Genomic DNA, 25,231 nt, shown 5'->3' on the forward strand with positions numbered 1-25,231 from the left:
AGCTGTGAAGAGGGGAAGACCCCCCAGCCTGGAAGCCAGACCAACATGAGCTGGGCCCCCCACTCGCCACCCTGGAGCAGGATGACCTAGAGCAAGTTATTCTACCTTTTGCTAAGTCCTGCTTACTCTTCCAGCTCAATGGTTAGAGGAGTGGTCTTAGAAATCAGGGCCTGCGAGGAACTGGAAAGTCCCTATGACCCTCTCTCTATAGCATATGCTGGTTTAGGACACGGAGTCCAGAGCCAGATTGTCCGAGTCCCAATTCTATTTCTGCTACTCAAGGGGTTACTAACCCGGTCCTTGCCTCAGTTTCCTCATGTGTAAAATGAGAATAATAACACTTGTCTCACTGGATTGTTGTAAGAATCAAATGAGGTCTTTTAGAACAATTCCTGGCACATAGGAAGTGCTATGTGATGACTCGCCATTATCATATCATTGTCGTTAAAGAAGATGTTACAGGAAATTACTGTCATAGAAAATGTTATATATGCTTTAAGTGGTACTGTGGGAATGAAATGAGATTGTATGTAAAGAGCCTGGCACATCAGGCACTTCCCTCATCTTCCCACCATGGCTGGTACTGTATTAGGCATGTGACAGATGCTCTGTAAATCCTTGCAAACTCAATGATACCTTCTCAAGGGCTTGACAGAATAAGCTATGACTTTTCTCACTGAGAGGCTATTAGACCTACGTTCAACAGTGCCCCATGGTTCCTTAAAAAACTACAAATAGAACTACCATATGACCCAGCAATCCCACTACTGGGCATATACCCTGAGAAAACCATAATTCAAAAAGAGACATGTACCAAAATGTTCATTGCAGCTCTATTCACAATAGCCCGGAGCTGGAAACAACCTAAGTGTCCATCATCGGATGAATGGATAAAGAAGATGTGGCACATATATACAATGGAATATTACTCAGCCATAAAAAGAAACGAAACTGAGCTATTTGTAATGAGGTGGATAGACCTAGAGTCTGTCATACAGAGTGAAGTTAGTCAGAAAGAGAAAGACAAATACCGTATGCTAACACATATATACGGAATTTAAAAAAAAAAATGTCATGGGCCTCCCTGGTGGCGCAGTGGTTGAGAGTCCGCCTGCCGATGCAGGGGACACGGGTTCGTGCCCTGGTCTGGGAGGATCCCATATGCCGCGGAGCGGCTGGGCCCGTGAGCCGTGGCCGCTGAGCCTGCGCGTCCGGAGCCTGTGCTCCGCAACGGGAGAGGCCACAACAGTGAGAGGCCCGCATACCGCAAAAAAAAAAAAAAAAAAAAATGTCATGAAGAACCTAGGGGCAAAACGGGAATAAAGACACAGACCTACTTGAGAATGGACTTGAGGATATGGGGAGGGGGAAGGGTAAGCTGTGACAAAGCGAAAGAGAGGCATGGACATATATACACTACTAAACGTAAGGTAGATAGATAGTGGGAAGCAGCCGCAGAGCACAGGGAGATCAGCTCGGTGCTTTGTGACCGCCTGGAGGGGTGGGATGGGGAGGGTGGGAGGGAGGGAGATGCATGAGGGAAGGGATGTGGGAACAGATGTATATGTATGACTGATTCACTTTGTTATAAAGCAGAAACTAATTAAAAAAATAAAAAAAATAAAAAAAAAACAATGCCCCATCTCTTGGTTTAGCAATACAAATAGTTCATTTTATTGAGTGTTTCCTATTTGCCTGACACTGGGCTTTACACATGTTACTTATATATGTCTATACATATGTCTATATGATGTATGTATGTGTGTATGTATAAACATATGTATATATGACACTTTACATATGTTCTTTTTCTTAATCCTCATAATTTGTGTGGTTGTTTAACGCCCATTTTTACAGATGGGAACAGTGAGGCCCAGAGAGGTTAATGGACTAGGTCACCAGCTAGTACATGGTGGAGACAGGATACCAGGGATATCCACCTGACTTTAAAGCCTGTGCTACTGACCACTGCACAACCCAGCCTTCTCCCCAAAGCCCCCTGAATAAAAGGGGAGTCAGATGCCCCAAGATACCATTTGCCATTTAACTCATCATCTCCCGAGTATCTTCTAGTGATAAATACCAGGTTTTGAGTCCAGGACTACCAGGTGTGTCAAGTCTGACACAGTCCTCGAGCCGTATGGAGAGGCTTTCCTGGATGGTGAATGGACACCGTGTCAGGCAAAGAGAGAGGAAGCCCTGTCCAAAGACGGGAAAACCCCTTTTGCCAATGTCACCTGGATGCCAGGGTGAGGCAGTGAGACAAGGGATCTGTACCTGCCACAGAGAAGAGCCTCCAGGAAGCTCGGCCATGAATAAAGACAGGGCAGGCTGGTAAAAACCAGGAGAGCCCACTGGGAAATGGCCAATTTCCTCAGCAATCCGTCCAAACCATCCACATGATCAGTACACAAGGTCCCACTGAGGGCAAGGCAGGTGGCGTGGGGGCAGCCAGGGGACTGTGGGCCAAGGGCGAGGGAGAGAAGAAAAGCCTCGAGGGAACTGGACCACACCAGCTCCTCCGGCAGCAGCTGGAGATCATTTTTTCAGGAAAAAGAGGGATGAATCACCTTTCCAGAGCCTGCCCATGGCAAGTCCACCGACAGTGTTTGTTAAATGAAGGGTCAAATGGGCAACGGTAGAACAGCTGCCTGGGTAGCAACGATCCCAGTGTCCACTTTCCCCCTCATTCCTTGGGTCCTCCTCATCAGGCTGGAGGCTGTGTGTCACATCCCGGAGTCACTGCTCCAGCCTCCCGCATACCACCCACCACACCTCATCAGCCCCGTCTCCAAGGATGGAGGGGAAACCCTCACGAGGGTGCACCCCCAAGCTCATTCCCATTTCAGAGCCCACGTACAAACCTGTGCCGAAGGCAGAAAAAGAGCGCAGAGCACAAAACCCTGGCAGAGACAGGCCCTGGGAGCACTGGGGGAAATCTTTCTCCCACACACCATCACTCAAACCTGTCAGCTTCCAAACATGTTTAGCAAGGGCAGCAGCAAGGGGCATGCTTATCAGCCTGGCGTGGGAGCTTAATCTGCTTTGAGGGCCTTCTCCAACCCAGAGCTCCAAAAGTCTGCTTACAATTAGCTTCCAGCTCCAGTTCCTCCATCAGAAAGGCTAGGAATGTGTTGAGTTCTAGCCTCTGATCAGAGAAATCTCCAGGAGAAGGTGGAGACAGTGTCAGCAGAGAATAAGTGTCAAAAAGGTCAGCTGGTCTGTTGCCACTTCCCTGACACCAGCCCCAAACTACCTCCCCCACTGGCTTCCCGCCTCTCCTGACCGGGACAGTCACATCCGTCAGGTCTGCCTGTCCCCAAAAGTCCCTGCTGACTAACTGCCAAGAAAATACAGCACGCCCCTGCTCCCTCCTACCAGAAGAGGAAAAAAGAAAAAAAAAAAAAAAAAAAAAAAGCAGCAGTGAGGGCAGGAGGCCAGGAGAACCTGATTGGCCCTTGCTGATTTCCTTAAAAGAGATTGCATGGCTAGGGCCCGTCACCCAGCCGAATTGGGTGATGCGGGCTCTGTCTGGAAAGGTAGAAGTCATCAATTCTTTTCAAGTCATCCCCCCACCCCAGCCCCAGTTACCCGGGCTACCGCCATCAGGATCTGCTACCCTGGAAGGAGGGGCTTAGCTTCGGGCCGCCATTCTGAGGCAGGCACCCCCGCCCACCGCAACAGCCAGCCGAGACGCTAGGAGTCCCCAGCTGCCTGCCTCCGCTGGTGCACCGAGCACTTCTCTTGCAGTCCCAGCACCGTGCCTGGAATCCTGTCAACCCAAAGGATGGGGCAGGGGCAGGCATCTTCACGACGAGGCGAGCAGGTACACTGCCCACCCCCAGACCCCTTTCCCTGGATCTTTCAGCCAGGCCAGAGGGCGTGGAGCCCAACGAGGCCTCGGACCATTCCTTGGCAGGGACAGAATCTCTGCAGAACCGACACACAGACAGACAGACGCTGCAGCAGTCACTGCCTTCTTGGGGCCAAGCTCTCAACATGCAGAACCTGACATTTCCAGTGCGGCACAGTTTTGAGAACACCCTGACCGTGCCCGCCAGAAGGAAGCCGCTGACGTGCCCGCACCCCGGTCTCACAGAGCTCCTTAAAGCAAACCTCGGTCACCCGGCCACACCCACTGGCCAGCCCACTCTCCGCGCGCATCCCCCAATCTGCCGGCCTAAAGTGGGACCGTTCCCTTCTCAGCCCACAGGGTAGCCCTGTCCCCTATCCAGCCATGCCAACAGCGCCACCCCCAAGCATTCACCCTTCTCCCAGAACAGTGCCCCGGCACACAGCACCTCTCACCTGGGTATCGAACCCGTTTTCCACCGAGCCGCTCATCCGCAGCGGGAGCCCCTCCCCCGTCGGCTCCTGCAGCCCCTGCGATTTCAGGGGGATCTGGCTAGGGTAGGCGGTCTTGCTCACCTCCACCTTGCTTCCTAACTTGAGGTAGCAGGGCTGGGGGCCCGCCCGGGCTGGGGGCACGTGCAGGATGGGCGCGGCGCTGTGCACGGGTTTGGGCAGTCCCGACTTCATTTTGGAGGCGACCAGGATGGCCGGCATCTTCTCCCGGGGCTTCGGCTTTCCCAGCACGTCCCTGGCAGCGGCGGCGGAGGCGACCGCTAAAGGCAGCGCGGGCAGCAGAGCAGGCGCCGGGCTTCGGCCCGAGAGGCGCCCACCACCAGCCAAGGGAAAGAAAAAAATATCCCCGGGTCGGGGATCTCGGAGCAATCCGGCGAGCTCGCCTTGGTCGCGGCGCTCAGCTGATCCCACCTGGACGGATGCTGCAGCCGCGTTTCACGCCCCTCCTGGGCGGCCTGTTCAAGGGCTCCGGGTGCTCAGGAGCTGCTGCCTCTTGCGATTCTCCTCCTGGGAACTCGAGGCTTGGACGCCCATATTAACTTGTCACTGCATCTCCGAAGTGAGGAGGCCCCTTTGGAAGAGAAGCGGCGGGGACCCACGCCTCCCGCTCCAGGAGGCTGCGGGTGTGAGCGGGCGAGCTAAGGAGCGAGCAGCTGGGGAAGGGAAAGAACGATAGGGGGGAGAGGGAGGGCGCACGGAGCCCAAGACGTCTTCACCGAGAGGCAGCTGCCGCCCCGCAGTGTCACCCGCTACGCAGAGGCGCGGCGAGAGCCCCCGAAAGGTCTCTCTACGCGTGACAGTCACCACTGCCCAGAAGCCCGCCGGACAGATAGCACCTCGGCGCCTGCGGGTCTGCACATGCTCCGTGCGCTATAGCGCAGCAAGGCTGTGGCCGTGGGGCGCGGGCACCGGGACGCGCGGCTGGCGGGCTGGTCAGGGCAGCGCAGCGCTCGCGAGCGGCCGCCGCGCTTCCCGTGAAGGCTGCGCTGGCTGCGGGGCTCCGCGCAGGGTAGGACAGGCTGCTACCCGCGCGGCTGCGGCGCGCGCTGACAGCCCGGGCCGCCCCGGCGTGCCGATTGGCCCGTGGCGGGCCAATCTGCAGCTGCGGCTCTCACTGCAAAGGGGGGCGTGGCCTCAACTCCCGGGCCGCCGCCGAAAGTCTGGGGCCGCGCTTGGCCGCAAGTACAAAGCCAGCTGGTGGCCGCTCTGCAGCGCTGCTCTGGCTTCGCGCTCCCCCGCGGGCTGACACCCCCGCGTCCCTGAAACCTTTTGAAAAATGCCCTTTCGAACGCAAGCGCCCGCCTCGGGGCCCCGCGGGGAAGGCTCCGGGGAAGTTTGTTTCCTTTTTCAAATTGTTCTGGTCACCTTAACGGTCTGAGGCTTCCGGAGTCGCGCCTGCAGCCCCGCGGCCCCCCATCTGGTCTGGGCAGGGCCGTTCCTCGTCTCCCGCGTTAAGGACGCGCCAGCCATTTCTTCTCTTTTCTGCCAGCTCTTCCAGGCGGGCCGGGGGGCCTCCGAATAGCTTCCTCTCCAGCTTTCAAAGGCTGCACATTTCACTTAACTATTTGAAGTATTTATAGGCACATACAATGCCCCGCGAAGCCTCCCGCCCCAAGACGGTTCCTCCTTGCAACCTACCACAGACTGGCCAGAGAAAGCCAGGAGAAGCTCCATGACCCCGGCGGGCTCGGGCTAAATTCTGCTGCGCTTCATGTAGGAGCCCCTCCCTGTCCGCGCCTCGGACTCACTGGCCCTACAGGTTCCTCGACTTTAATTCGCCTGAGGACTTCTCTCCTGTCCCAGGTGCTCTATGGGTTCCTCGCCGAGAGTTGGAAGAGATGACACAGGCAGGCCAGACCCCTCATAGATGAGAAGCACCCCCCCACACACACACCGAAGAACTACCTGGATTTAAATCGGGCAAGTTCTCTGACTTTACATACATCCTTACAAAGCTTCGGTTCTCACTGGGAGTAAGGAAGGGGTTTGACTACATATATATAATATACTGTTGTTTGGTTAAATTAGATCGTTCATTACAGTCATTTAGCACAGGTACTTAGCTATGTGAGAGACCAGTAAGTTGGGTATTATTATCCCTATTATTAAATTACTGCTTCTGCAACCCCCCCCACCCCCCCCCCAGTCATCTCTGTTTATAAGCTGTTTCTCTTCTCTGGCTCTGAGATACAGGTTTTCACAGTATGCCCACCCTATAGCCTGATTTTCAATGCCGATAGCATTGATTTGTCATTATCCAAATCGTAGGAAATAAAGTTTTAAAACAATCTCCCAAAGCAGCATTAAGAAATAAGAAGGGCTCTTACCGTGGCCTGCTCCCTCTCCTATCTTATCTCCACCCATTCTATGCAGCAACTTTCTATTCTAGCGAGACTGAAATGCACACAGTCCTGTACACAATTTCAGGTATTCCTCCCTCTGAAATTAAAGCACACGTGGTCCGTGCCACTTACTTAGCACTCAGCCCTTTACCATCTGATGCCACCTTGTTATTTATCATTTCATGTTTATTTTCTTCTTAAAGAGAAGGCCTTTTGAAGTTAGGAACTGCATTTTTAACCTTCATTAGATTCTCTCAGCATTGAGTATAATGCTGTGGACAGAATAGCTACCCAGATTGTCATCAGATGGATGAGTAGATGGTGCCAGCAGCAATTAACCAGGGGGAGAGCCTTTTTAGATCCAGGTACATAAGGTCATAAGAGATGCTATGCTGTACTAAACCTTGGGACTCTCCTACTCAGAATTCTGGTTCTGCCAGATGTAGCAAGAGTTATGGAAATACACTGCAGTCTTTGACTTTAAAGGTCATGGAGATATTCCAAAGTATTTCCATGGCCTTAATGCAGTTTTTCTCAAAGTGTGGTCCCCAGACCACCACCAGCAGCATCAACGCCTGGAAGCTTGTTTGATAAGCCCCACCCTAGATCTTCTAAACCAAAAGTTCTGGAGCTGGGGCCCAACAATCTAGGTTTACCAATTGTTTAACCCAGTGATTCTGATGCACTCTGAAGTTTCAGAACTTCCACCGTAAAGAATATATCATGCATTCAGTGCTCCTCCAGGGCCACTTAAACCTTAATATACATAAGAATTATGTATCTTGCTAAAATACAGATTCTGATTCAGTAGGTCTAGAATGGGGCTGAGATTCTGGTTTCAGAATAAGCTCCCACAGGACGCCCATGCTGGTGGTCTGGAGCTCACACCTTGAGTAGTAAGGCTAATCCATAGGTAGCAAAATGGGTTCATCTCAAGAGTCATCTCTAGCTAACCGACTTTCTGTCACACTGTGCTGAAAAGAATTCCAAGGGTGCATGTATCTAGTTAAGTTGGAAACAGCAGCCTGATCAATTAATAATGTCTGTCATGGGTACAGAAAGAGACCTAGTGACATACATGCTACGTATTTGCCATCTTGGATCTCCCATTTAAATCATATTTGTACCAAGGTCATTTTTTTTGGATTCTGAGACCCTCAAATATGTACTAATATGAAAAATAATGCATTCTTTTTTGAAAAGTACCTCTTCCTAATACTCTAGGATTTGGTAAACACATGACCGTTCACCTTAACCTTATGTGATTTATTTAAAGTCTGATAACTTCTCATCTTTCTTGATGGAAAAGGAGTGAATCTTTTAGTCTACTTCCAAATTTCTTTCCTGGCCCCTGCATCCCTTTAATAATTTTATTTGCTCTTTCCTGGAACATTTTTCATCTCCCTTTATATCTTTCCTGTCTTTCCCTCATTTTCCTTCTTTAAAGCAAAATAATTTGTCATTATAACCAGACAAAGGGGAAAAAAGTTATATTTTCCCTGAGGCAAAAGAGATAATTGCAAGATTCCTCCTTAAATAAGATCATCTCAAATTATAAAAATGTCTTATAAAGTTACTCCTTCCACACAGATGCTGTGTTAACATGAATGAAGTCATTTTAAATCAATAAGTCTGGCAAGCATTGGCAGAGTATGGTTCAGAGTATGGCAAACTGCTTTGGAAAGAATACACTATCCAGGTTTTTTTTTTTTAACGTTATTTTTTTAAAAATGATATGCACTGTGGATAGCCCACTATTTTATTTTATTTTTATTTTTTAAAATTAATTAATTAATTTATTATTTTTGGCTGCTTTGGGTCTTCGTTGCCACACGTGGGCTTTGCGGTGAGCGGGGGCTACTCTTCATTGCAGTGCGCGGGCTTCTCAATGTGGTGGCTTCTCTTGTTGCGGAGCATGGGCACTAGGCACACAGGCTTCAGTAGTTATGGTACATGGGCTCAGTAGTTGTGGCTCGCTGGCTCCAGAGCGCAGGCTCAGTAGTTGTGGCTCACGGGCTTAGTTGCTCCACGGCATGTGGGATCTTACCAGACCAGGGCTCGAACCCATGTCCCCTGCACTGGCAGGCGGCTTCTTAACCACTGCGCCACCAGGGAAGTCCCAGCTCACTATTTTAAATCCCAACTTTGACAACCCTTCTCTCTTTTTCTCTTTTGGACTCTAAACTTTCAAAATCTCTCAATTTGAAACATATTACAAAAGCTCCCAGGACCACTAATCATCATCCAAAGAGTTCGGCAGCTCTCTGGCTGTAAGAACCATCCTCAGGTCAGGAGGTGCCAGCTATACTGCTTTCTGATCCTATACATCAGCCACTGGTGATTAGCTGAGTGTAAATTGGGCTTTGGAGCTGACCTGCAAGTGACCAGCCCCATCAACCCCCCCTTTATCTGACTTAAAGACCCCTGGCTGCACCTGACCTCCCAAGAAGACAGTCTTAAGAGAGCCTGAAACATCTAAACCCCAGCCTACCACAAAAAATAAAAGCAGGAATCTGGGGAAAGAATCAACAGACTCTTGGAGACCCCTACTATAAATGATGAAGGGACATGTTGCAAGTCTCTAGAATAAGATAAAAAGCAAACATTCTTGAATTTATTTGAGAGTAAAAAAAAATCAGACTAGCTTATTTTCAAAAATGCACTTTTCCTTAATTTTTTATGGCATGGGTTGGCAACTTATGACACCTATCTCAGCACTGGCACAAATGCTCTCCTTTTGGTAGTGGCTGAAATGAGAGCCCACCCATCTCAGACTGCAGAGAAGCTGGGGTAAGAACCTTAGAACAGGGGCTTCCCTGGTGGCGCAGTGGTTGAGAATCTGCCTGCCAATGCAGGGGACACGGGTTCGAGCCCTGGTCTGGGAGGATCCCACATGCCGCGGAGCAACTAGCCCTGTGAGCCACAACTACTGAGCCTGCACGTCTGGAGCGTGTGCTCCGCAACAAGAGAGGCCACGATAGTGAGAGGCCCGCGCACCGCGTTGAAGAGTGGCCCCCGCTTGCCGCAACTAGAGAAAGCCCTCGCACAGAAACGAAGACCCAATACAGCCAAAAATAAATTTAAAAAAAAAACAACTTTAGAACGGCTATTTAGAAAGTCTGCTCACCCCCCCCCACCCCGTCCACTTGCTTCAAATCTACCTTTTTCCAGATGGGTGTGTGCAGATCAGTATGCCCAGTGGTAATCTCTGGGTTGTTTTTTGAGAGCTGAAGACCGTGGCTTCTTCTACCTGCAGGGCTGAAGTGTAAGGAGTATGTGTGAATGTGTGCGCGCGTGTGGGTGTTTACAGGTGTTTGAGGCAATAGCCCTGACTAAATGTCAAACAAATATATGGTAAACCACTGGTTTGGCTCAATCATTAACTCAATGAATAAACTGAGATCCAACTATGTGCCAGGCTCTGGGCATAATGACGGGGAGCAAATAAGAATAAGTGCTCATTCCCTGCTCTCAAGGTTCAAAGAATGATGCAACTGCTGTTTCCAGCCTGAGGGTTACCCTTTTCTGCAACTGAAAAACTGAGAGAACAGGGCAAGCAAACAGGGAAATAAATGACAAATAGTAGAACTAACACTCTAATAGAAGCCTAAGAATAACTGGGGGTTAAAGGAGCAAAACCCTAACAGCACACCATCAACAGACCTAGAATTCTGAATCTGCGTGTCTGCATTTTAAACAAGCGCTCATGGACTCTGAATCAGTTCTCACACTTGGCTTCACAGCCTGGGCTGTCCATTAGAGTCACCTGCGGAATTGAAAACACAGGGTTGCCCGGGCCCCACCCTGGACCAATTAAATCAGACTCTGGGGATGGGGTCCAAGCATTTGTCTGTTAATAAAGCTCCCAGGTGCAGGCAAACTGAAAAGTGCCGCTTTAAGAAATGCTACAAAGACTTTGCTCCCTCAACACTTCAGAGTGGGGGATGACGAGGCAAGAACCTGGACAATTTTAACCAATGTGAATGGACAATCTGGAAAAACCCAGGCCTTCTATTACTTTCTGTGCAAGATCTTCTTTTTGAGAGACACACTCAGCCAGTCGAGCTGCCTGTGCAGCCCAAAGGCAGCTGGGTAACTGCCCAAATGCTGCCTGGGAGTCAGCCATGCAGACGGCATCAGGCAGCCTGACCTCTGGTCAGTGCGGGCCCCCAGGCAAGGAGCCAGGATGCTCCAAGCTCCCTCCACCCATTTCCTCTTTGGGTTACTGCTTTCCTCCTGTGAGCCTTCCTGCCTACCCTCTGACTCTGCCCCAGGCACAGGGCCTGGTGAGCATCTGCTAGCAGAGGAGCTCCTGGCCCTGGGAGAGGTGCATGGTGCCCAGGGTTCAGGGCTCTCTGAGGAGAGCCTGGAGCAGTTAACTCGGGAAGGTCTGTGCTCAGAAAAGGTGTGCTGGCATGAAAAATCTCAATAATGGATAACAAAAATAATCATGTAGAACTTTGGTATGTACTTTGTGGTTCTTTTTCCTTCATTTGAAATGTATTTGTCGGGACTTCCCTGGTGGAGCAGTGGTTAAGAATCCACCTGCCAACGCAGGGGACATGGGTTCGAGCCCTGGTCCAGTAAGATCCCACATGCCGCGGAGCAACTAAGCCTGTGTACCACAACTACTGAGACCACGTGCCACAACTACTGAAGCCTGTGTGCCTAGAGCCTGTGCTCCGCAACGAGAAGCCACCGCAATGAGAAGCCCGCGCACCGCAACGAAGAGTAGCCCCCTGCTTGCTGCAAGTAGAGAAAGCCCATGCACAACAACGAAGACCCAATGCAGCCAAAAATAAATAAATTTATTTTTTAAAAAAGTATTTGTCATGGGGTATTTATGTTATTATTTACTTACATGTTCGGCTACTGTTAAAACTTGCTAATATGTTTATGTGTGTTTACATATATATAAATAAATATGTTTATAAAGGGAAGGAGAAGGAAGGAATCACATCACACTACTAATAGCGGTTATTTCAGAGGAGCAAGTTAGGGGACTGGTCATTCCTTCTTATTTTTCTTTTTTTTTTTTCTTTTTTTTTTGCAGTACACGGGCCTCTCACTGTTGTGGCCTCTCCCGTGCGGAGTACAGGCTCCGGACGCGCAGGCTCAGCGGCCAGGGCTCACGGGCCCAGCCGCTCCGCGGCATGTGGGATCTTCTCGGACCAGGGCGCAAGCCCATGTCCCCTGCATCGGCAGGTGAACTCTCAACCACTGAGCCACCAGGGAAGCCCTCCTTCTTATTTTTCTATCACTGTTTTAAAGGGTTGGGATTATGGTTGATTTTAACTTACTTTTCCATGCAATTTTTCTGCATTTTTCCAATAAGTATCTTTACTTGTTTTAAACTTTTATTTATTCAAGGAACACTCATTACGCCCCATAATGAACAAAGCCCTGTGCCAAATGCTGGTGATACAGAAGTTAGCTAGCTTATATCCATCTCTGCCCTCCACCTTTTCAGGCAGGAGGGATGAGTCCTCTCCCAAACAAACAGACAAAAGCTTTGTTAGCTATAGAAGATTAAAATCCAGTTTTAGTTAAACTAAAATCCAGTTCAGTTAAATCCAGTTTAGTTATATATATACATATATAAGATCTATATACAGTTAGCCATCTGTATCCGTGGGTTCCAGGTCCACAGATACAACCAACAGCAGATGGGAAAAAAAAAAATCTAGAAAGTTCCAAAAAGCAGAATTTGAATTTGCCGTGCCCTAGCAACTATTTACATAGTATTTACATTGTATTGGGTACTATAAGTAACCAAGAGATGACTTAAAGTGTACAGAAGGAGGGTGTATGTAGGTTATATGCAAATACTACGCCATTTTATATAACGGCCTTGAGCATCCCACAGATTTTGGTATCCGAGGGGGTCCTGGAACCAATCCCTCACATTTACTGAGGGATGACTGTAGATAAGAAAGTCACTAACAATCAGGGTTCCCTCCTTCTATGACAGCCAGGAACAGTTACTCCAGAGACCCTTCCTGTTTTCCCTTCCTTCCAGGGAAGCAGCTCCTAATAGAATCCTCCTCTGCAGAAGTGCCAAGACCACCCCTGAGCAGAGGGACTAGGAAATCCAATCTTTTCTGACTGACCTACTAAGCTGTCTCTATTAGCCACGACGCTAGCCTGAAGACAGAGTCCTCATCTTGCAGAAAGAGAGAAGATGGAGAAGAAAGTAGGCCCCTGTATGCCTGAAACGAACCCTGCTGGGCACATGTAAAAAGGAGTTCTAGTTCACACCCCTTGGCTGAGTGAAAGCTGGTCTAAAAACTGTCAACAATGCAGAGACACCCACGAGGATCTTTTGCGCCCTGAGATCATTCGAAGCCACTAAACATAAACAGCTGTGTTGATTTCCACTCGCTCTCCAAACCCAAGGCAAATAAAACCTAAGAGCTTGAAGGGTGGAAAAGAACAAAATATACAAGGATTTTCTTTTATTTTTTGGCTTAGAAAGATGGTTTTACAAAGAGTGGGGCAAGATACCATTCCGTCTTTTTTTTTTTTTTTAAATGGCATCTTTCTTGAAGCTCCACACTGTGCAAGAATTTTAGACATTCACTGATACATTTTTCAAAATTTTTTTCCTCAAAGCAGTCTGGACATACATCAAATGTGAATCTAACACAGTCAGTCTCCCTAAGGCTGCAAAGGAGACTGTCAAGCATGTCACCCTGGCTTCCTCGTTTCCACAAAGACTGTCTTTTTGAATTTTGGGATGGTGAATGAATTCTTATTCACAATCATTTGCTTCTTAGGGTTTTATCCTTTCCAAGTGGGTAGAGGGGACCCTGAAGAGTTGACTGTGGAGATGGAGAATCCAGTCTTCCCAGGCATCTGGCCTGCAAGACTAACTTCCTGCTGAATTATCAAAGACAGGTTGCTAGAATCTCCTCCCATGACCATTTTAGCTCTTTCCTTGCCTTTGATCCTTTATTCTTGACTTTCAGTCCTGTCCGGTATCAACAACCCCATTTTCTTCTCATTTCCCTATAGGAGGAGCTTGAGCAGAGCCCCTTATCACGTCTTTTTTTTTTTTTTTTGCTTGTACTGCATGGCTGGTGGGATCTTAGTTCCCCAACCAGGGATTGAACCTGCGCCCTCAGCAGTAAAAGTCCTAACCACTGGACCACCAGGAAATTCCACACTTATCACTGCTTTTTTGTTTCCAGTTTCTTCTCTGAGTGATGTGAAGCAGAGAGAGGAGACTGGGGTGGCGTCAGGCAAACTTGGGTGTGAATCCTGATCTCACCTCCCATTGACTGAGCAAGGGTCACTTCATTTCATCTCTGGCCCTCAGTTTGTTCATCAGGAAAATGGGAATGATGGTAACTAGCTCACTGTGTTGTTGCCAGGATTGGGGGTAATGGAGGCAGAGGGCCAAGTGTGCATCTAGAACCTCATAGGTGCTCTACTCATTCATTCATTCACTTACATCATCGTTCAGTGGTACAGAATGCCAGACAGCATGCTAATTGCTGGTGATAGAATGTTAGTAAGAGCCAAAGTTCTTTTCTTATGGAGCTTACAATATAATCAGGAAAATGGACAATAATTACACCATCACATCTGTGGATGTATAATTACTAAGCAAGGCAAGTGTTATGTTAGCAGATAAAGAACCTAGACTGTCGAGGCAGCCAAGGCTCCTGGAGAAGTGATGCTGGGGTGAGGCTGGGATGAGGTCTGAAAGGCAAAGAGGCAGGGATGGGGCTTTCACGGCTGCCTGCCAGCGTGCTTGAGACGGAAGGCTGGGCAGTGCGCAAAGACCGGGGCGCCCCTTCTGTATACTCCTCCCTGTTACCCATGGGGTAAGAGGTGATGTCAAGGTTTCAGTTGCTCTCCTGGAAGCCCTTCAGTGAAGTGGAAAGAGTCCCACAGATGTGCATGGACACTTAATTGGTTGTGTGACCTTGGCCTAGTCACTGAACCTCTCTGAACCTCAGTTGCCTCACCTATGCCATGAGTAACACCCACCTCCCGGGACTTTGGAGCAAGATTAAATAAGAGAAGCAGTAGAGGTGGGTACAGTGGTTGAAAAGAGGATGACTTTGGAACTGGACTGCATGAGTTTGATCACATGCCTTTGAGCTCTTCTACTTACCAGCTGTGTGACCTTTGACAAGTTATTTAACCTCTTCATGCCTCAGCTTTCTCATCTGTAGAATGGGGTTTCTAACAGTATCTCCCTCACAGGGTTGCTGGAAGGATTAAATGAACTAATATGTGTAAGGCACTAAATCAGAGATTGATACATGGTCACTGCTACCACCATTACGATGATCGTTTTTCCTGGCACACAGTAAGTTCAAGCCACAGTTCCTCTCTCCCACCTACCCTGGAGTCACTACATGACCCCTTGTGGTGGGTGTATCTGAGTGTGTGGAAATTTCCATTGCTAAGACACTGAGTGAAAGCCCAGAACCTGAGGCTAGGAGCCCAATTGGGACCTCTGCCTCTCTGAGAGGGGTTCATGGACACCATCCCTGGTCCTGGGAGAGGGATCTGTATCCCCAGAACTGGGGCACCCAGAATGGGCCAGGCAGGGAAAAGAAGCTAAGAGAGAGGGTCATGGAACCTCTCCACAAACACTTCCCTTGCAGTTCTGCAGGCCGAGAGAGGTGCAGAGAGGTCCAGCCTCTCTCATTGTAGCCCCAGCTCATATCTGCCCTCTCCTCACCTGGCCTCCTGCCAAACCCAGTTAGTAGAGAGGTACACAATCAAGCTATGGGCATATCTGTCATATCCGAGACACCCACTCAGGGTACTGCACCATACTTCTGCCACGGGATGTCAAACGTAGGTGTCGCCCCCAACAATGGCTGCTTTTATCCCAAACGCCTGAGGTACCGAGGCCATCCTCTCCAAGGAAGATGCCTCTTTGGGGGAGGCAGGCTTTGCTTTCAGCAGCCACCTCTTCATACTGGTGTCTCTCTGACTCTTCCAAATCCACAGTTAACGTCAACACATAGTATCAGTCCAAGGCACGGTGGTAATCCGGGTGCAGAAAGCCACTGGGATGGGGGCAGGGTTTGGGGTGGGAACGAAACAGTCATGTGCCAGAGTAGTCCTTTCATTTAATGTCTCCAAATAATGCAAATTTTCTCCCTTTTACGGATGAAGAAACTGAGGCTCAGAAGTAATTTTTTCACGGTCACACAGCTAGGAAGCAGTAGAACTGGGATTCAAATCTTGAACTGTCTGATTCTAAATTCCATGCTTTTTCCATTCCACACCCTCTCTGACACCAGCCCCCTGGGACTGAGTCCCTGTCTCTGTTGACTGAAGGTTGGGCAAATCACTGCCTCTCAGCAAAATGGCTCACGCCTTCCTCCAACAGGTGGCTGAAAGTAGGTTGCAGAGGACCTGGGAAGAAAGAGAGCACTTCTGTTTGAGTAACAGGGCAGGGGGCTAAGCCACAGTGTACTGGGGTTCAGGTATGGAAACAGGCGCTGGCAAACCTGGAATTTTCTGTGTCCTCTTTTTCTTCCTCGTCCCTTTCCTTATCCCCTACACACACACGTGCACACACACACAGACAAACACACACATGCACACTGTCCTCATGCAGCTTGCATCTGGCAGGAAGGCATGCCAGCGGAGGTGTTGAAATCCATGGAGAGTCATGATTTGGCACCTGTGGAGTACTTTTCAGCACTTTGGAATGACAGCTTATTCGTACACACAACCCTTCCAGAAAGGCTGTATCTGTGCCATCATGGAGAGAGGAAATCTGAGCAAAGGCTGTGAGTGACCATGGCCAAGCCTGAGTTGAACTTTCACCCCTGCTCAGTGAGGCTGCTCACAGGTACCTCTTGCTCCCTTCTGCTGTTCAGATTCCAGGTGACCCTGGGAAAGCCACGGATCCCTTTTAGGCCCCAGTTTTCTCAGCTGCAAAACAAAGGGTGCTCAGCCTGGGCTCTCAAGACCCACAGGGGCTTAGGATACCGTAATGGCAGTTAACTGGGCATAATAAGAGCTGCCATTTACTGAGAACCATAGACACGTTTACCAGGTGCCTTATGAATGATATCTACAATTCTTAAAGCAAACCTGAGAGGGCTTCCCTGGTGGTGCAGTGGTTAAGAATCCGCCTGCCAATGCAGGGGACACGGGTTCGTGCCCTGGTCCGGGAGGATCCCACATGCCGCGGAGCAACTAAGTCCGTGCGCCACAACTATGGAGCCTGCGCTCTAGAGCCGCGAGCCACAACTACTGAGCCATGTACTGCAACTACTGAAGCCCCCAGCACCTAGAGCCGTTGCTCAGCAATAAGAGAAGCCAACACAATGAGAAGCCCATGCACCACAAGGAAGAGTAGCCCCCGCTTGCCGCAAATAGAGAAAAGCCCGCGCACAGCAACAAAGACCCAACATAGCTAAAAATAAAATAAATTAAAAGAAAAAAGAAAAGAAAAAAAAAAAAGCAAACCTGAGAGGTAGGAATGGCCACCCCATTTTACAGATGAGAAAACTGATCTCCACAGTGGTCAACGGACTTGCCCCAAATCTCATAGTTAAATAAATGCTGGAGCTGGGATTCAAACCCAGGCTCATGTGTAACTAAGACCACCTACTGCTTCTGAGGGGATAGGTAGCCTCTCTGCTGGCTTAGATAATGGGCAGGACATGGGTTTTTGGTTCATCCGTGGCCGCCCCCTCAGCACTCAGCCCTGTGCTCCGATGAGCCGGCTGCTGCGTAGGAAGGTTCTGGTGGGCACAGGCGCTGGGTAGGTCATGCAGCTTACAGGGAGGGAAGGCACAGAGCCAGCTGCTCCAGGGCTGACCCCTGAGGTCCAGATAACATGTCGAGGCAAGAGTTCAGTGGACGGGGAAGGAGAAGGAGGCCCTTCTCACATTCCTCCCCACTCAGCACGGAGCTGCTGTCAGAGTTGACTGTCGTCGCAGAGCGCCTGAGCCTCCGTGCTCTCTTCCAAAACACTGACCTACTTTCTGTTGTGTAGAAATGTATCCCGAGCCCCCCAGCTAATGCCTTCTTACTCTCATTGGTACAGGTGGCAGCTCTTCTGACTGTGCACTGGATAAAACCCGGTCTTCTAGTCTGGGTTACCCAGGCCCTTCCTGCCCTGCCCTCACCCACCTCTCCAGCTTCCTCTCCCTGGGTTCTCTTTTGTCACATGCCCCAGCCATCTCCAGACATGCCAGCCCCTCTCATGCTTCCACACATGAAGAGGCAGGACAGTTCAGTGGTTAGCACAGCTCTCAGGAAGCAGAGAGCCTGGGGTCCTATTCTATTTCTGTGATGCTAAATATCCTTGGGCAAGTGACTCACCCAACTGTGCCTCAGTTTCCACATCTTCCAGATGACTGCAATAGCAGTATCTATTTTGTAGGATTACTGTGAGGATTAAAGAAGAAAATACACGTAAAAAGTACTTTTGAAAAGCTCCCGGATGATTCCACCGTGCAGCCAGGGTTAGGGAATCTCTGGTATCAGACTGTAATCTCCAATAGAGTAGAGAAGGCATCTTATTGTGTGTCCTTCACGGCCTCGGCGCTTATGTAGCACAGTGCCTGGCAAAAAGCTGGCATTCTGAAAATAGATTTTGAATGAGTGGATGATTCTATTTATTTGGAAGATTAAAGGATAAATGATCCTTTCCCCAAAGCCAGACATCCAGTCACTCCAAAAACCCAGTTGCAGCCTGAAACCAGTAAACCCATGATCCTGTTCATCGAGAAGTCCTGCTGGTTGAGAATTCAACTATGAGATGCTGAGCTCAACTGAGCCATATCTCAGTAAATTAAGTCAGTATTTAAAACTGACTCCTGGACAAACTAGGAAGAACAGACTCAATGAGACCCAAACAACACACAAAAGGGAAAAAGACTCAACAGGAGACAGGTTTTCGGGTATTTAAGTGTTTGGATGTTTACTCTAGGTTTCTTGGTTTTTTTGTCAGACTTCAAGTTTCAGGGCCCATGCCAGCTTGCAGACTCAAAATGGACAAATGCACTTTTTGAATCCTCACACCTAATTCCAGATGGAAACACTAGGAAGTGACTGACCAGCTCTACTGCTGGGAGAGAAGTTATTCTTAGCACAATGGTGTGGGTGGCAAGCCAGGTTTTTTTTTCCTTAAGTGATTGATGTTCAATTAGGCTGCTGAAAACTAGGACAGTATTTCTATGTATGGGGGAGAAGGCTGGAGCAGGGCAGGACCCATCATCTCAGTGTCTTGTAGCGTTTTGCTTTTTCTCTTGTGGTGTGCTGTCCAAGAGAGCTTCATCTGAGGACTGTTAGCATATGGAGTATAATGGAATTCAATGAAGAGGGCCACGTGCTAGCTCTGCATTAGTCAAGATCAATGGGGGGAAAAAAAAGCAGGCCCTTTGTGTCCTTGGACAGAACTCAGATGGAAACCCAGAAGGGACGAAACCTTTCAAAACATATGAAAATAAAGGACACATTTCTCTGGCTTGCACCCTGCACCCAAGCAAGCCCAGGGCAGCTAGGTTGAATTAAAATGCACAGAATGACCCAAAGTTAAGACAGGTAATGGGACAGGAAGCAGTGCCAGCAAAGCCAAGGCAAAAACGTTGGGACCAAACAGTTCTCAGATCCCCACTCTGTGCACTGACAGATAACATCTCATTTATTCTTTGCGCGGGGTGGGTAGAGTATTGTTATTTCCTGTTTATAGATGACAGAATGGAGGTACAAAGAAGTTAAATAACCACTTCAGTTATTAAGTGGATGAATGGGGGTTGTGAACTCCCATCCAGGCTCCAGAGTCTGTATCTTTCCCACTATGGCAGGTCCTCGGCTGGAGAGCTCTGACTCAGCTCCCTTGGGAAGGCCGCCTTGGGCTGCCAAATAAGGGCAAGTGACTGCACCTGGCGGGGTGGGGGGGGGAGGGTGGAGGAAGCAGCTGGAGGGGATCCCCCTCACCAGACGTTCTGGTGCCCAGGTGCCCCTTGGCCGGGCTCAGCTGGGGGTGAGCTCTTGATCACAGCAGCAACAGACTTCTCAGGCAGTGACACCGGATAGCACTTTGCCATCGGCCATGGTCTTGGAGAGCAGCAGGTCACCCTTGCCTGTGTCAAGGCACCCCTGAGTGGGACGACAGGCTCCAGGGACTATGGAGGGACATGTGAGCATATCCCACAATGCTGGGTGCCGGAAAGGCCCCTTTTCCAACCTAGAGAGGCACAGGGGAGAGCTAATGTGATGAAAGGTCCAGCTTCCTGCTAAATGGACTTTGACAGGCTATGGCTCTCGGTCACTTGGGCGACACCCCCTCCGCACACCCCCTGCCACCCAAATCCATCTGCATGAGGCAAGTAGGCTCTGAAATCTCATTCTAAGGGAAGGAGGAGCCGGGCACCACCAGCTTGATCCTGGTGACCAAGGACATTGGAACTGACATTGAGAGGATGACAGTGGCCAATTCAGGACAGCAGAGTTCTGGTCCTACCTCTTTGTAGCAGGAGCTGAGTTACTTTTATCCTTCTGAATCTCAGTTGCTTCATGAGTGAAATGGAGATGAAACTAATACCCACCTCCAGTGGACTCCAAAGATGTTCTGCCTGGAGGCCCAGGGCCCCCTCACCATTTCTGTGGCCCTCCCCTCCCTCGGACTCCATGTGCTTTGCCTCTATTGGCCAGCACCTGTGACCTTGCTCAGAGGCTGCATGTGGGCTACTGGAGCCCCTTCACCCAGGTGTGCAGACAGCTGCGTGAGTCTGAGCATGGACTCCTGAGGGCACCCATGACCAGAGATGGCCCTCAGGCACACAAAAGCCCAGCTCGCTTATCTTGAGGTGGGACAAACCCTGAGGAGTAACTGAAGCTCCAGAGCTCGACGCAGGATGAGGCTGAGACTTTGCCCAAAACACATATCCTCACTTGGCTTCGTCCCTGGCCCTGTCCTGGTTTTGTCCTGGGAGCACTGCTTTAATAAATCACAAATACTCATCTTAGAGTCCACCCCTGGGGAACCCAACTTCAGACACCACTCTGTTGGGTCACTGTAAAGATTAAATGACATAATTGCTATCAAGTGCTTAGCTCAATGCCTGGCACACAAGCAGGAATCAATAACTGGTAGCTATTGTTCATTTTCAGATGGAACCAGATGACATTGCCAATAACGACTATTTTTGACTCAAAAATGACAATTTCATATGGATCGACCTAATGATATTTAATGATAGGTCCAGTCTCCTAACATTCTCTCACCAGCTACAATGAAAACCTTTTTCTAATGAAGACCACAGCCTGTTCTGGTGGGTTCCCAAATCAGTGTCTCTTCTCTGTTCTGTCCCCTTCCTGGCCTCAAACGTCCCCTCAGTTGCTGGCATTTGGGCTCTACTGGGCTGGGGCTGGGTACAGATACACTTGTTATTTCACCAGAAGACCATGTGTACTGGGGCCCCACCTAAAACAGGAGGAAGGGCAGGGCTGTGGGTGGAGGAGAGCGAGCAATATTTGTCAAGTGGAAAAGGACCAGATGATAAATAGGAAAAATGTTTTCAACTTCCCCCAAGGGCAATGTTTTGTAAATATATTTTTGTTTTATTTTCCTGAAATAAAAAAAAAAGAGGCCACTTCGGTGACCTCTTAAAGCAGGCTGCTGTGAATCGACTCTTTGAAGGGCCATGGTATATACATACATACATATATATATATATATATATTTTTTTTTTTTTTTTTTTTTTTTTTTTTTGCGGTACGCGGGCCTCTCACCGTTGTGGCCTCTCCCGCTGCGGAGCACAGGCTCCGGACGCGCAGGCTCAGCGGCCATGGCTCACGGGCCCAGCGGCTCCGCGGCATGTGGGATCTTCCCAGACCGGCGGGGCACGAACCCGTGTCCCCTGCATCGGCAGGCGGACTCTCAACCACTGCGCCACCAGGGAAGCCCGGGCATGGTATATCTTATGGCACATTTCAGCATCAAACACTGAACAAATGAATCCTGTGTTCATGTCGGCGTGGCACTCCTGGCTGACAGAGACATAAAAAGTGTATGGGAAACTGTTGCTTATATTTCCTCTAGCTATCACTGCTCCAACCTCATGACAATGGGGAAAGTTTACGGTGCAAACAATCCATCTGCTATCTCACCCCAAACACATCATCCCCTCCCCTCCCATCACGAGGGGACCCTGTGGAGGGTGAGCGTCACGGGCAGTCATGGCTTCAATCACAGAGGAAACCGAGGGCCCAGGTAGAGGTGGGACGGTGGCAGATAAGTGACAGAAAATGAATCTGAAAATATTGGAGCAGGCGGGCGCCAAATGATCTGCTTAATTGGCAAGTCTCAGCCATAGGTAACCAGGGAGCTGTTGAGCTTGGACAGAAGGTATTGGTCAGGTTCTCAGGCAGCAGGGACTCTGGGCAGGGAACAAAATCTGTCCTGGGTTGGGGACAGCCCACTGTTGGCCTTGGCTGTTCTGTGACTCAGTTTGGGCCCCATCAAGTGTGCAATAGCACATAGAATACTTCCCACCAGGTAGACTTTATCTGTCATTTGCTTGCTTATTTTTCATCCCTGTCTTTCCCCTCACCTCAACACAAACGCACACACTTGGATACAGGTTTCATAAGAGCAGAGGTTTCTTTCTGATGTATCCCCAGAGCCTAGAACAATGACAGGTACTCAATACATATTTGTCAATTGAATGAATGAAATATAATGGCCTATACTGTCAAGATGCAAAAATGCCTGTGGAGGCAATAATGATACCCAAACATTAGATAAAATTGGATTTTGCTCGCTACCCTCCACTTACTGAGGCAGGGAATAAGTCAATCCAAGTTTAGAAGGATTTGCAACCATAAGGAATGAAACAAGGAACAGTTTCTGCTTTACTGGAAAACTCCATTAATCAGACCATCCCTGTGTAGATGTTTTGTCTATAGAGCACAACATATTTAGATGTTTCCAGATATTCATATGTTTAGCATTAGGTAGCACCAAGCTATGAGCTTTCTCAGACAAAAGCAAGCAAAAGCAAACATTTGATTGAGAAGCCAAATGTCCCAGCTTCTCAGACATGGGTTTCCAAGGGGGTACATGTGAACAGAAGTGCCTGTTGAGTCACCTGCAAGTCACAGACTGGGGGAGAAGCTTATAGCTTTCCTTCTGGCTCAGACAAGACCCGAAACCTCCACAGTGAGGCCCTGAGCCGGGGCGGGGATTTCTCCCAGCGAGTCTGTGAGCACGGCCAGAGCTGTCAGATGATCCATTGATGTCTCTTTGGCAGGAGAAGAACTGCGCCCGAAGTCACAGAGGGCCCACAGATGTCACGCTGGCGATCTGCCACGGAATCACGGCCTGTGTCTCTCACCGTCATGGCTGACCCCACAGAAAACCCTTCCAACGACCAGGCCAGACAGTGGCAGGGCCTGAGCCGTATGGAAAGTATTCTCAGGCCCGCTCTTCTAATTGAGAACAGAGTACACAAGCTTTAAAGCATTTAATTGTATATTCCGACACCACCGTGCCAGTTGCACTGAGGTCTTTCGGACCAGATGAATCCAGGGTTACCCAGAAATGAAGGAGGGAAGGTGGGGTTTGGCCTTTCTTACTTTGACCCTATGTAGGCTGTCGTATTCACAGGAAGCTGGACGGTGGGAGCCTGGGCTGCTATTCTTCAAGGCTTAGTGCCATCCTCACCCATGAAAAAGGTACAAGAGTGGGCTAGGTGGGCCTGCCAATGTGGGAAAGCCAGAGGAAGACCCAAGATGATGGTCACTGTCAGCTGGTGTGAAAGGGGGCACGGGGCTGGGACTCACTCAGTGATTGCCTCTAACTGCCCTGTAACCAACAGCTACACACGGCGACTTCATACTTAAAATATGGCAAGTCTGAACAGGGATGCGCTCTAAGTGTAAAACACACACTGAATTTTGAAGATTTTGTATGAAAAAAATGCAAAATATCTCATTAATAATGTTTATACTGATTATTATGTTGAAATGAGAATATTTTGGATATACTGGGTGAAATAAATATATGAAAATGAGTGACATCTGTTTCTTTTTTTGATGTTGCTACTAGAGACTTTAAAATTACATACGCAGCTCATATGAGATTTCTATTGGACAGCGCTGGCCTAGAGCCCTGTTAGGCCAAGTCTGGTCCGTATTGGCAGTATCACTTGTCAGAAATGCAGATTCTTAGGCCTACCCAGCCCTACTAAAACAGAACCTGCATTTTGAACAAGATCCCCAAGAGATGCATTTGCATATAAAAGTTTGAGAAGCCCTGGCCTAGGCCATTCCCTAGGATTCCTGGCTTCACCGTGGTTTAAGGCCAGTTTTGAGGGCTATGGCAGAAGAGACCCCAAGAAAGAAAACTCTGGTCTGTGCAGTATCATGGCAGGAGCCCTAGTTTGAAAATCATGGGATCTGGCTTCTATGCCTGATGCGGCCTTGAAATTGCTGTGACCTTAGTTAAGTCACTGGCCCTCTGTGGGGCCAATTCCTCATCCTGCAGATGAAGAACCTGGACTAGAAGACCTTTAAAGCTCCTGCAGGAGCTTTCCCTCATGCCAGCTGGTGTGACTGGAATCTGCTCCTCTTACAAAGGTTCCCAGACAATCCCCTGGAAGGTTTTGTTTTTACTTTGGCCTTTGCGTCCATCCCACCCAAAACAGTCATATACAGTGCGGAACTGATACATATGTTTTAGTATGTTCTAGCATGTTCTCCTTTGGGTCCTGAGAACTTTATTTTAATTAATTAATGTTTTTGTTTTTGAGCAATTACTACATGCTGGGACTGATTCTAAATATTTTACGTGTGTTGTCTCATCTAACTCTTACAATGACCCCAAGAGGTAGGGCTCATCATAACTTTAGATAGATAGATAGATAGATATAGATTTATCAATTAAAGCACAGAAAGGTTAATTACGTTGCCCAAGATCATACAGCTGGTAAGTGCTCAAGTCTGGATTTTGTTCCAGGTAAACCCAACTTTTCATTCTTAACCAAAACCGTGAACTCCTTCTGGGGCTGTTCTGAAACTCCTTACACATGTGTTCAGCCCCCAATCTGCCAGGGATGCTCATTCTCAGCTTGCCACATTAGCTTTTGGTTTCCAGGCTCCAGAGTTTTTCCCTGACACTGCTGACATCAAAACCCCAGAGGACCGCACCCTTGTTAGTTGTTCCCTTGGCCTCCCAGCCCATAACTGTGGATAAGGGGTACCAGACACAGCAGCCATGGTGCCATATTCTTGCTCCATGCTGGGAACAAGCATTCAAAACAGGTGTGTTGACCCTGACTCAGGGTCCTCCAGACTTTGGCCATGAAGTCATGACTGGCCAGGAGGGGAAAGGCCCAGAGAGGCAGCCTAAGACTGTTAGATGGCAAAAATAGGGAGGAAAAAGGAAAGTATTATAATCGATATAAGTGAATCGAGTCAACACACAAGGCCAAACTAGGTTCTTCTGCAGCATTTGCCTGATCCCCATATGATGGTCCATGTCACGCATTTGGCAACCATGATAATCTCTCTCTTTGAACTCAGCACCC

General features: G+C 49.0%; 1 protein-coding gene across 7 annotated transcripts in view; it reads right to left on the reverse strand.

The window, feature by feature from the left end:
• The window catches only part of NAV2 (neuron navigator 2), a 770,197-nt gene that overhangs the window by 402,871 nt on the left and 342,095 nt on the right, over positions 1-25,231 (reverse strand). For 5 of the 7 annotated variants that reach the window (XM_081241076.1, XM_081241075.1, XM_081241074.1 and 2 more), the window contains exon 1: positions 4,309-5,355. The exons of 1 other annotated variant lie outside the window; for it this stretch is intronic. In XM_081241076.1, the coding sequence (XP_081097202.1) occupies positions 4,309-4,566 (258 nt within the window). In that variant the 5' untranslated portion in view covers positions 4,567-5,355. Of the gene's footprint in view, positions 1-4,308; positions 5,356-25,231 lie in introns of those variants that run through there. One more of the 7 variants, XM_081241077.1, reaches the window with a different exon arrangement.

Source organism: Mesoplodon bidens (assembly GCF_964165515.1).
Source record: "Mesoplodon bidens genome assembly, chromosome: 7".
NCBI lineage: Eukaryota > Metazoa > Chordata > Mammalia > Artiodactyla > Ziphiidae > Mesoplodon > Mesoplodon bidens.